General features: G+C 46.0%; 1 protein-coding gene across 2 annotated transcripts in view; it reads left to right on the plus strand.

The window, feature by feature from the left end:
• Window positions 1-12,990, plus strand: part of SIPA1L2 (signal induced proliferation associated 1 like 2) — a 117,013-nt gene that overhangs the window by 21,823 nt on the left and 82,200 nt on the right. For both annotated transcript variants that reach the window (XM_068981910.1, XM_068981911.1), the window contains exons 3-4: window positions 1,248-1,436; window positions 9,064-9,238. In XM_068981910.1, coding sequence (XP_068838011.1) covers window positions 1,248-1,436; window positions 9,064-9,238 — 364 coding nt within the window. The remainder of the gene's footprint in view (window positions 1-1,247; window positions 1,437-9,063; window positions 9,239-12,990) is intronic.

The raw sequence follows: 12,990 nt of genomic DNA on the forward strand, positions 1-12,990 counted from the left end.
GTTGATTTATGTAAAGAACCAGATCTGATTTGCACTTTAGTTTTTATCCTCTTGACCATTGTAATTAGATGGGAATGTGTTGGTCACACAGTCCTGAATGTGTATTTTGGCGACTCCTGGATCTGAGTTCAGAGAGCCCCTCGAAGACTTTGCCCAAGCCTAGTACTTGGTGTCTACTTGCCTGGGCCCAGGTTCTGGGCCATAAGTAGGAGAAAAAAGCCCTCTCTGAAGATGGCATAATTTAAGCTGTGGACCTGTGCCATCCGGGTCAGTAGCCGCTAACTACAGGTGGCTATTTGAATTGAAGGGGATTGAGTAAGAAATATGGCTCCGCTGCCACACCTGTAACAGGTCACGCGCTTCACAGCCACTTGGGGGATGATGGCTCCCGGGCCAGCCAGTGCAGCGGGGGGACGATCTCATCACTGCAGAAAGTCTTGTTGGACAGCGTGCCCTGGGCACTGTGCAAATGCTAAGCGCCACTGCTACCTCCATTACCGCGGCTGCTTTGTAGCAAGAGTGCAGGGTGGGGTGGGGTGGGGTGAGGGCCAGGCCTCTAGGCTGGCAGTGCTGCTGGGTTCCTTTCTCGGCACATTAGACCCGGGATTAGATTTGCTGTGTCAGAACGGTGACTCCATGAGGACATGTCCCAGATAGGGAGGAAGAGCCTTCTTGGACCTGAGTCACTTGCCCCTAGGGGTTTCAGAGTGGCCCCACCCAGCCTCAGGAATTGTCAGCAGTGGGAAGTTAAATAGAAGAACATGAAGAGTAGAAGACAGAAAAAAATAAGAAAACAAATAAAAAGGAAAAATACAAAAAAAAAAAAAAACAAAACCGAAAAGAGTAGAAGAAAAGAAGATGATGGACCGTGGGAGAAAGGAAAGGGAAGGGAAGGAGGAGGAGGTGGCCGTGACTGGCCCAGCCCTGCGGCTCCTGGCTTGGCAGCACTGTTGGCTCTGATTGCGGGGGGTGTGTCTTTATGTCTCCCTGGTGGGGCAGTGCCCCCTCCTCCTCATGCCTTGGGCACATCTGGTTATATCAGCCGCACCCAGCTCCTTCCTGACTTCTGTATACCTCTGTGTAAAGACTGACAAAGGTTGAATCTGCTTCTTCAGACTGAGAACTGTAGTCTCCTGTACTCACTTAGAAAAGAGCCTTCTCTTTCTTCCTCTTTTTTTTAAGGCAATTGAAACATTATGCTTTAAAGAGTCGAGGTTAACTGCAGTGTGTGCTGTTTTGCCCCACAGCTGACGACGCTGAGAGGAGCAATTTTGGAAGATGCCATACCCTCTACCGCCAGGCATGGGACTGCACGTGGGCTCCCGCTCAAAGAAGTTCTGGAATACGTCATTCCTGAGCTCAGCATCCAGTGCCTGAGGCAAGCCTCCAGCTCACCCAAGGTCTCAGAGCAACTGCTCAAGCTCGATGAGCAAGGGGTGTGTATCATGTATGAGACGGAAGTGTCTGACAGTTGGTGTCCATGGTCCTGAATGTTTCAGAATTTTCCCATCCATCTCCCTTTTAAGATTATTTATTTTTAACGCCTTAAAGCACTTTCTCTCCAGTTTTCCCCAAATGTGCCTCTATTGCTAGTTACGATGCCTTTATTATTAAGTAATGCATCTCCTGCTGAGTTGTGACTTGCATTGTTTTCTTAAAAGATGATTGTGTACTTGTTCTCTTTTTAAAATTACTTATTTATTTTTGGCTGCGTTGGGTCTTTGTTGCTACATGGGTTTTCTCTAGTTGTGGCCAGCAGGGACTACTCTCTGGCTGTGTGTGATGACTTCTCATTTTGGTGGCTTCTTGTTGCATTCAGAGCACAGGCTGTAGGCGCAAAGACTTCAGTAGTTAACGTATGTGGGCGCAGTAGCTGTGGCTCGCAAGCTCTGGAACACAGGCTCAGGAGTTGTGGCTCAAAGGCTTAGTTGCTCTGCAGCATGTGGAATCTTACTGCCCAGACTAGAGACTGAACCTCTGTCCTCTCCTTTGGTAGGTGGATCCTTAATCACTAGACCACCAGGGAAGTCTGTGACGTGCATTATTTTTATCAAGGTCTGGTATGTCCCAGCCAGCAGGAGCAGATCTGATTCCTGACCGTGAGATCGCTGGTGTCCTTTCCCCAGGGTTTTTGTAGTTGATGTTGTTTTTAAATTTATTTATTTCATTTGTTTATTTGGCTATGCCTGGTCTTAGCTGCAGAATGTGGGTCTGTGATGTGGCATGTGGGATCTAGCTCCCTGACCAGGGGTCAAACCTAGGCCCTCTGTGTTGAGAGCATGGAGTCTTAGCTGCTGGGCCACCCGGGAAGTCCATCCCCCGGGTTTAAAGGACTCACATTGGATCTTTCCCTCAACTAACATTTATTGTTGTTTACTGTGTGCAAAGCATCAGGATTACAGATGGCAGTGAACAGCATGCATCAGGAGAATCGAGACGCTAAGACCTGGTCCTTACTCTTGGGGAGGTCGCTATGACAGAGCACAAAGGCCCTTGCAAGGCAGAATGTGGCCGTGGTGGGTTTGAAGGGGCCGAAGTGCAGTGTGTTCTAGGGAGAGAGATTTGAGTAGAATTCCAACAGGGAGATATGAGTACTTAGCTCTTTTAGAAACTATGACTCTTTTCTTTTCAAGGAAAGGGCGCACGCAGGGAAGCTGAGAGTTGAAACGACGACAGTAAGCATAGAAGAGTGAGTGCTGGGCTGAGGCTTGTGCGCTTGGTATGGGAGGCAGGAGGAAGCATTGAAGGTTTTCGAGTGGGACATGACATGCTGGTAGTTGTCCTTAGGAAGATTATTCTGGTAGAAGGGAATTGGACAGTCAGGTGAAGGCAGAGCTTCATGGTGGCCTGGAGCCCATGGTGTGAATCACACAATAATCAGCTATGGGATTATTGACATCATCCGGGAGACAGTGATGGACAGGATGTAGATGCTGGCCCAGAAGATGGAAAGAGGTCTTTTAACTTCAGATGTAAGATAATTTGTAGGCAAAACTGAGAGGTAGGTGCCCAAGTGTATGCAGTTTGTTTTAAATGAGTGGATTTCTGTTTAAGTCCCTCATGGCTTAAACAGTTAAGAACCTGCCTGGAATGCCAGAGACCTGGGCCAGGAAGATCCCCTGGAGAAGGACATGGCAACCACTCCAGCGTCCTTGCCTGGAGAATCCCATAAACTGAGGAGCCTGGCGGGCTACAGTCCATGGGGTCGCAAAGAGTTGGACATGACTAAGCGACTGGCGCTTTTCACTTTTCTTTCACCTGGTTTAAACAAAAGAAAAAGACAATTGTGATGTCATTCCAGAAGTTTCCAAGGAAAATATTTTGGCACATTTTGGAGGGAAGATGTGGTATTTCCTGGCTGACCCAGTAACACTCATTGTGTTGTATTGGTGGAGTGTTTGATACTCTTGGATGGCTGGAAGTCTAAAAGAGATGAAGTTGTAATTATTCTAGCAAATGAACACTGCATTCTCAGCCAGAGGAAGCAGACACCATGATATTCAGAATGGATAATCCTGAGATCCGCCTTTCTCAACATTGAGGCCTGACATATTCAAACCAACAACTAAACCCGAGTAGTTGACTTCTAAAATTGCACAGAAGCATTCACCATGGTTATCGCTAGTAAAGTGTGTGGTCTATAATGGCCGTGAGGCAGCTGAGAAAATCCTGTTGTCATGGAGGGGCAGAGCAGGTGTGTTGCTGCTGGTCTGGGGACTCAGGGTTCAGGTAGGCTTGGTGTGAAGCATTTGTCACTGAGCCAGACTTGGGTCCGCTTGCCTGCACAGAGTCAAGCCAGGTTGTGATGAAGGTGAGTGCAGTGTTTATTTTAAGGAAACCAGTGCATCCTATAGTTCCAATTATATGTTTCGAGTGCTTTTTTTTTTTGAGATTATATTTATTTGACTCTGCTACAATATGATGTCTTGACTTCCCACAATTCTTAATGATATCTAAAGGTATCTTAGTGGTATCTTATCTCATATTCTAGTTTCTAAAGGTTCTCTAAAAGTTACACTCATCAGTTGGGGTGTTTGAGAGTTTCTTCCAGTTGGTGCTGTTCTTATCCACTTTCCTAATAGAAAAGCTGCCCAGGGAGGGAATGGGCCAATTTTTATGTTTCTATTCTTAAGGGGTTTTAATCTCAAAAAATTACTTACAAAGGATAGATTGTTGTTTTCTGCTTTCTTGGAGTTTGGAATCTATTCATGGTTTGACACTGAGTTTATCTGCTCTGTACAAGAGATGCTGTAATAGTGAGAGGTATGGTAGGTCCCAGGTCATTCATTCCATTCTTTACATTTGATAAGATGTGTTCAGCAGGAAGACTCCGTGCCACGGAGAGTAATAAAGAAAGTAATACTGAGCAGCACCTGAAAGTTTTGTTACTTTATGTACATAAATTCATCCACTTCTAAGATCCTTTTTTTTAAGACTCTCCTAGTTTTTCTAACAAGTGAGTTCATAAGATTATATACATTGACTTTTTAAAAAAATTGGAGTATAGTTAGAATGTTGTATTAGTTTCAGATGTACAGTAGAGTGATTCAGTCATACATATATATTATATATGTATGTATGTGCTTTTTACTGTAGATTATTATGGGATATTGAGTAGAGCTCTCTGGCTGTACAGTAGGTCCTTGTTTTTCATCTTTTTTACATAGTGTGTATGAAGTCACTTCAGTTGTGTCCAGCCCTTGGTGATGCTGTGAACTTATGCCCTCCAGGCTCCTCTGTCCATGGGATTCTCCAGGCAAGAATACTGGAGTGTGTTGCCATGCCCTCCCCCCAGGGGATCTTCCTGACCCAGAAATTGAACCCATGTGTCTTATGTGGATTGGCAGGCGGATTCTTTACTGCTTGTGCCCCCTGAGAAGACCATATATAGTAGTGTGTTATGTTAATGCAAAAGTCTTAATTTGTACCTCCCCACTAGGTTGACTTTGTAAAAAAAATAATTCAGGTTGGTTATGACAGCTTACTGACTTAGAATATTATGGCATCTTTGGATTCGTTTGTTCTTAAGCCAACTGCCCCTCCAGATATATGTTCACTCATGCACCAGGTTTGCTTGAAAGGAAATCAAAACGGTCTGAACACACGAGACTACAACTTAGAACAGGTGGTTGAGTTTAGAAAGTGCAGTGGCAGGACTTTCCTGCACACTTGAATTTATTTTCAAGGCCATTCTGAGACTTTGTCTTTTGCTACCTTCCTTTAAATTTTCTGGTCAATAATTACAGAGTTTCTGGCCTTGGGTACAGAGCGTGCAGTCTTGATCCATTCTCAGGGGGCTGGGGATCGTCTGCCTGTCTATGCAAGGTCTGTGTGTTCAGCCCTGGACACGGAAGCAGTATAGAGTTTTGACAAGTGGGTGTTTTTAGTTTTTGACTGTGGTGATGCCCGAGGTTCCTGGTTCCCTGAGGTTCCCCCAGGACTGTGAGCCTGGTGCAGTTCACATCAGAACAGTTAAGGAGGGTCAGTGGGAGTGAAGGTGTGGTTAAAGGTGACCTCAGGTGTAGGTGTAGAGGCCTTAGAGACGAAGCTTGTTCCAAGAGAATTGGGGGTTTTAGTTCATGGAGAGCTGAGGTCTGTCCTCCTCTTGGAATCGTGCCAGCTTTCTGATAAACCGTGGGTGGGAGGGGTCAGCCTCGGTATATTGCATTGCTGTTGATTTCATGAGGTTACTAAGAGACGGAGAGCTGTGTCTTCCTCCACGCAACGTCCCATTCTGTTCTTTTACTGGACTTGCACTACACTGGCCACTGGTTAATTCTCAGTCGCTGGAGACGATTCTGTTTCCAAAGTCCCATCTTGCATCCTCTCCCACTGGCACACAGGTCACAGAGGACAAGCCGGTGAGTGTGTGTCGGGGGGGGGAGGCCCAAGTGGTGTGTGTATGTGTGTGTGTGTGTGTGTGAGAGGGCATCTCCATTGGAGCAGAGTTCTGGGGGCTGGGAAGGACACCTGGGGACTTTGAAGCCTCTCCTAGCCACATCCATGGGCCCAGGACTTCTTGGATGAAAGGCCAGTCCTCTTCCCAGTTGGGATGTAGACACGCTCGTTTGTCCGGAAGCTGGAAGAAAGGATATGTGAGCGGATAGCCCTGCACTCAGTGCAGAAGCCCTGAGGGGGTTCAGTTATCTGGGTATTTGACCTCAGCTTGGGCTTCCCTCATGGCTCAGCTGGTAAAGAATCTGCCTGCAATGCAGGAGACCTGGGTTCGATCCCTGCGTTGGGAAGATCCCCTGGAGAAGGGAATGGCTACCCACTCCATTCCAGTATTCTGGCCTGGAGAATTCCATGAACTGTATAGTCCATGGGGTCACAGTCAGACAAAACTCAGCGACTTTCACTATTAACTATTCTTGAGTCACAAAAGCATCATGTCCACAAGGGTAGGGACTGGAGAGAAAATATGTGTGTCCAGAGAGGGCCCTGCTTCAGCCACCAGGGCCACCCCAGCCCCTAACCCTGGGACCAGAGATGGCTTTGCGCCGGGCCTGCTCCCCAGAGGTTGCTGCTGGAGATGGTGGGGCACCCTGGGACAAGCCACAGGTGTGGGAGGGCACGGAGAAGGCGGGGTGGTGCTGGAGGAGGCGACAGGGCTCCAGGGGAGTAGCGAGCAGGGTGGGGAGCAGCCCTGGGACAGTGAGCGCCTAGGATGCAGTTGACGGTGCAGCCACCCCTGCTGGGTGCAGAGGAGATGGGGGTGCGGGAGTGTGTGGTCCTGGGGATGCTGGGTACGCGCGCCTGCTAATCACACCACAGAATTTCAGGGGGACTCGCTGTAAGGCTGGGGCCAGACAGCTGGAGAGGGCAGAAGAGAAGTCAAAACATCACAGCTCTGAGGAGGTGGAGAGTCGTCCAGGGGTCACACTAGAGAACTAACCCAGATTCTGACAGTCACCAATGTCATCACGTCGGCGGTGACACTTGTCAATCCCAAGTGTTTCCTAAAGTACTTTAAGGTCCTACAGTGTTTTCCGAATCACTCAGAACAATGAGCGTTTATAGTGAAATAGTACAAGGCATTTGTCTTATACTTATTTTTTTTTTAAGATGATGGTCCCTTTGCAATAAATGTGGTGTCTCATTTGTTTCGTTACTTGAGTTGATCAGAAACGTTTATTCCTCACTCCCTGGGTGCATGGAAGTGTGTTTTGTCTTGATGTTACTAAAGACCTAGTAAGTAAATGTTAGTAGCTCAGTCATGTCTGACTCTCTGCCAGGCTCCTCTGTTCGTGGGATTCTCTAGGCGAGGGTACTGGAGTGGGGAGCCATTCCCTCCTCCAGGGGGTCTTTCCGACCCAGGGATTGAACCCGCGTCTCCTGCATTGTTGGCGGATTCTTCACTGTCTGAGCCACCAGGGAATCAGCACAGTTCGTAATGCTAGCAGCTTAAACCCAGCATCTCACAGGCCCACACTCAGAGCCTGGAGCCGTGTCCTCACAGTGTGATTTGGGTGATTTGGGCAGACAGGAACATCAGGCCCGTGTGCTGTCTCCCTCTCCCTCCCCCGAGCCCCAGAAGCCATCCCCGTAGGTGGGCATGGTCAGATGGTGAACAGGGAGTCATCGCTTTGGCTCCTCCCCTCCCGCAAAGCTCTCAGTCAGGGCACAGCACGTGTACTGGTGCTCAGCTGCCTGCTCAGCTCTGAGCTTCCCCAGCCCCTCCACTGAGATGCATAGCAGACGTATCCCTCCCTTTCTTGGATTGTAAGTGTCATAGGTCACTCGGATGAGACTGCTGCCATCACTGTGCTACTCGAGAGAAATTAGTACCATGTTGCCCTATTTTACTGATACAGTCAGCTCTGAGTTTTGATTAAAGGCTCTGTTTTACAGTTTGGTAATAAAAGTGAACAGTGTTGTGGACAGATGCCTTTAGGGAATTGGGGAGGGCTGATAATTCGTCAGTCTTTGAGGCTCAGATTGCTGCTCGTAGGATAAAGTGCCCTGCTTTTGTGTTTGATGGGTAGTTCCTCTTTAGGGAAAATTAAAAAGCTGTAAAGGTGGATCCCATGTCTCCCCTGCCTTAGGAGGAAGTAGTGTGGTAGCTTCCATCATGGCATGGATGGACAGAGAGACAGAATTATAGCAGGAACCCTTCAGTTGCTATTAAAGTTCTTTACGGTCTATTGTATACTTAGCATATGCTTTCAAGATAGTCAAAAATGTAGAAATGACTGTAATGGCTCAGCCAGAGTTACTTTTGTGGAAATAAGACATTATTCTATCAATATACATGGATCACAATTTTCAGTGGGAGTCTTTCCTCCCCAGACCTTAATTTGAGTTGTTTTTTCCATTACAGTCTTTCATATTTCCATGAATGTTCAAATAATGGCAACAAAAAAGCATTAAGAACCAGAGAGGGAAAACTTCTGAAAATATACAGCTTTTTTTTTTTCTTTCTAACTTTGAAGATAATGCTATTTACTATACAGAGGGTATAAGATGTTTCCACAACTCTATTTTTAAATAAATGTTTGAACCTAGCTGTCTGCTTTGGAAACCTGCAAACTCCCATGTAGGCAGGGCCATTCACTGTATTTCTTAGGTTGTCTGACATTTCTCCAGCTGTTATTTTCAGGTCTCTGGATTTGTTATGAATTTGTAGGGTTTTGCAGAATGACAGTTGATTACTTTTTTTAGCTTCTGGAAATTGTCCTGGCATGCTTTCCTGTGAACAGAATTCTCAGCTCCTATAATTTTAATTTTGCTGAAGTTAGCTTGTGTGATGCTTTTTAATTTTTTAAATTTATTTTATGTTTTATATTGGAGTATGGGCTTCCCTGGTGGCTCAGATGGTAAAGAATCTGCCTGCAATGAGGGAGACCCTGGTTCATTCCATGGGTCAGGAAGATCCCCTGGAGAAGGGAATAGTACCTGCTCCACTATTCTTGCCTGAAAAATCCGTGGACAGAGGAGCCCGGCGGGCTGTGTCGGACGTGACTGAGCGACTAACAACATAGCTGATTTACAATATTGTGTTAGTTTCAGGTGTACACATCTGATACTTTTTGCCAAGTAATTTACCTTTCTCCCCCATTTCAGCTGAGCTTTCAGCACAAGATCGGGATTCTGTACTGCAAAGCTGGCCAGAGTACCGAAGAGGAAATGTATAACAACGAGACGGCAGGTCCAGCTTTTGAAGAATTCCTTGATCTGCTGGGCCAGAGAGTGCGGCTGAAAGGATTTAGTAAATATCGAGCTCAGCTGGACAATAAAAGTAAGCTTCAGACTTGGGTGTCTGCACAAATTTAATTCCTCAAAGGTAGGCACACCGCAGACGTCTGAGTGAGTGGTCCTGTGCCCTCCTGTTCCTGACCCCAGCAGCGGCTGAGCCGGCTTACTGGGAATGGAGTTGCGATTTCCTCAGATGAGCAGGGGGGCTTCCCTGGTAGCTCAGGTGGTAAAGTATCCATCTGCAATGCAGGAGACCTGGGTTCAATCCCTGGGTTGGGAAAATCCCCTGGAGAAGGGAATGGCTACCCACTCCAGTATTCTTGCCTGGAGAATTCCATGGACAGAGGAGCAGGGTGGGCTACAGTTCATGGGGAACCAAAGTTGGACACGACTGAGCAACTAAGCACACCCATGTACTCAGATGAGCAAGGAAAGCACATTTCTCAAGGGCATTGTGTCTGACATAATCTCAAAAAGTCAATTCTTCTTCCTTTGTAACAAGAGCAGAGATCCCCCAGTATTCTGCGAAGAATCCTTTAGTATGTTCTTTTTTCTTCTCGCCTCACCTCTGTGTTCCACCCTGTCCCACTGCAGCTTGACCAAACCTTGCATTCATTTCTGAAACGTCTAAATACTTCCACATCCATGCAGGCCGTGCTTGCAGCCTTATCTTGCTCATAGCCTTTCTCATAGTATTGCCTGGGGAGCTGAAGCTCTGATTAAAAAGCTGACACATCCTGTTTTCCAAGGACCTTAGTCAGATTCTCTCAAGCAGGGCACCTATGGGTTCCCTCCTATGTATGAATTTGTCTTATCTCTCCATTTCGATAATCCTGTTCCTTATGGTCCTCATAAACTCTAAATATTCAGCCTTTGTATCTGTGTTGTTACTTAGTTGCTCTCAACACACCTGAAAATACCAGGTAGGGTAATTTTGTGTATTTGGGGAAATTCTGCCTATTGTCAAGCAGTGATTTGCTTGCCCTTTTACTGAAGAGTGAGTAAAAGGTGGATCTGTGAGGGCATCCAGCCCTCTAGGAGGGGTCAGTGGGAACCTGTCCTGGGGGAGCGTCAGCCAGGATTGGAACCAAGGCCCTGGGGCCCAGGGCTCACCTTGCGACCATCAGTGACACGTGCCTACAACAGAGCGGTGCTGCGCTTCCTGTGCCTGGCTTGTCATCAGTTCTGGGGTTTAAAAAAAAAAAAGTTACCTGGAAGATAATTGCTTTACAACGCTGTGTTGGTTTCTGCCATGCGACAGTGTGGATCAGCCATAAGTATCCGTATGTTGAGCCTCCCCACCGCTTGAGCGCCTCCCGTCCCACCTTTCTAGGTCGTCGCAGAGGACGGGGTTGAGCTCGCAGTGCTGTGCAGCAGCTTCCCAGCAGCTGTCTGTCCACACGTGTGCTCTCAGTCGTATCTGACTCGTTTTTGACCCCATGGACTGTAGCCCGCCAGGCTCCTCTGCCCACTGGATTCTCCAGGCAAGAATACTGGAATGGGTTGCCATTTCCTCCTCCAGGGGATCTTCCTGACCCAGGGACTGAACCTGAGTTTCCTGCTTGGCAGGCAGATTCTTGACCACACATCATTGTGTATACATGACGGTGCTACTTTATCAGTTCCTCCTCACCTCTCCTCTCACTGTGTCAACAAGTCCATTCTCTATGTCTCCGTTCCTTCTCTGCAGACAGATTCATCAGCACTGTTCTTCTAGATTCCATTTACACGTGCTTATCTGCAGTATTTGTTTTCCTGTGTTTGAAAGTGACACTTAGAGGATAGATCACAATATCTGGAGAAAAGTTGGCTCACGTACAAGGCCCTGTGTGTCATGTCAAGGTTGGAGCTTGACTATCAAGTTGAATGTGTTTGCTCATGCCTCAGAAATGTAAAGATTAGAAAATAATATATGATACCTATTGTGAGTGTCCACTTCTTTTAAGAAAGCTCATTGAGGTCTTTTCTGAATTTTCTTTCTTTTTTCTCTGCCAAGCTCCCCTTACCTACAGACTACCATACAACCGCTAAGCATGCTGCCCTTAGGGACGCCTTCCTGAAGAATGAGCTCATTCTTCATGGGCTCATTGCTGCTCTGCATGTCTGCTGTCCTTCTGCTGTGGGAGGGGTGAGGGGACATTTTAAAAGCTCCTGATGTATACATTCCATAAAACTACAGCGTAGATAGTGCAAATACTTTTTTTTCCCCTATGTACAGAATTGACATCAGCTTTGAGTTTTTATGACCTAGGAGATATCTTTAATACATTACAGATGTCATGCTAATCATGTTAGCTCAAGCAAATAAGAACAAAATTTTGACATGTTGATTCATATTTTTATGAGCAAGGTGTTCTATGAGAGACAAAGAAATCATGGCACGTCTTCCCTTTAGAGGAACTTTCTAACAGTTGTGTTTCATAGAATGGTCAGATGAAAGTTACACCTTTTATGCGATGGGCAAAAAAATCTTAAGTTCAGGAGAATAGTGTTTAATTTTTTAATGTTTATTTATTTATTTTTGTCTGCACTGGGTCTTAGTTGTTGCATGTGGGGTTGGCAGATGGGCATCTCGAGTTGTTGCCAGTGGGCTTAGTTGCCCAGAGGCATGTGGGATCTCAGTTCTCCAACCAGGGATTGAACCCACGTCCCCTGCATTGGAAGGTGGATTCCTAACCAGTGGAACCACCAGGGAAGTCCCCCGCTGTTTCCGTTTTAACTGTGCCTGCTGCAGGACCTTGGTAAAATCTGGGCCATATTTTATTCACAAAGAGAATTCAGAGTATTTGGGCTAGAGTGTCTGGGACGTCCCCTCCAGCTTTAAAATGAGCCATTTCTCTCTTGAGTACAGAATGACGTGGGGTAGGCACCGAAGGGCCATGAGCTGCTGAGTTGCTTTGCTGAGCTGTAGAATACAGACCCCAGGCTGTGGCCACCTTTCTTTAGTTAGGTGCAGAGATAGAACCAAAGACTGCCACAGATGACCCTTTATCTCTTTTTTAGTAGAAGTATTTGCGGCAAACCCCACCAAGCTTGTGAGTTTACCTTTTCCGTTGCCATACTGATAGCTGAGATGAAAACTTTAAAAATGCTTAATTTCTGAAATTCATCCTTTAGTATGGGCTTGAGATAGACAAGCTATGACCACATTTTTTAAAATTTCTCCCCCTTCCCCTCAGAATTGCACTTTTCTTTTTTCATTGCAATTTCCTGAATCTGAAGCCCACTGACTAGACTCGTAAGCATCTGTCAGCATTTCTTTTACTGAATTTTAAACATCGGAGTAAGTGTTGCGATGGGAGTCCTTGAACCTGCGGGGTTAGTTCATGCTCTGACCTTCACTGTCATTTCTTCATGGAAAGAACAGTCCTCGTTCCTTCATGACCAGCCTGCTCTCTTCCAGAGCCACTTTTACTGTCAAGATCCTAAGAGAAGACAGTTGAAATGGAGGATTACTCCCTAAAAAGTCCTATGAAAAAATAACAAATATGCATTTAATGAATAGTTAAAAGAGAAAATGTCTTTATTTGGGGACTTGATAGTATACAGCTTATTAGATGAATATACTCTCTGACCATCTGCAAGTTAATCTACCAATATCCATAGATAAACATTCTACATACTCTCCTTACTCATGAAATTGCCTTCTATGACTACCTTTTCAGTGCAAAACTGTATATTTTTTTTCTAAAGTATTTTCAGGACTATTTCTGAATTGGATATAAATGCTGGAAATAAAATATTACATGATTTAGAAAGAAAATAATAAATGCTCATGAAGATTAAGTGTTTTAA

Source organism: Capricornis sumatraensis, chromosome 10, assembly GCF_032405125.1.
Source record: "Capricornis sumatraensis isolate serow.1 chromosome 10, serow.2, whole genome shotgun sequence".
In the NCBI taxonomy this organism is placed as follows: Eukaryota; Metazoa; Chordata; class Mammalia; order Artiodactyla; family Bovidae; genus Capricornis; species Capricornis sumatraensis.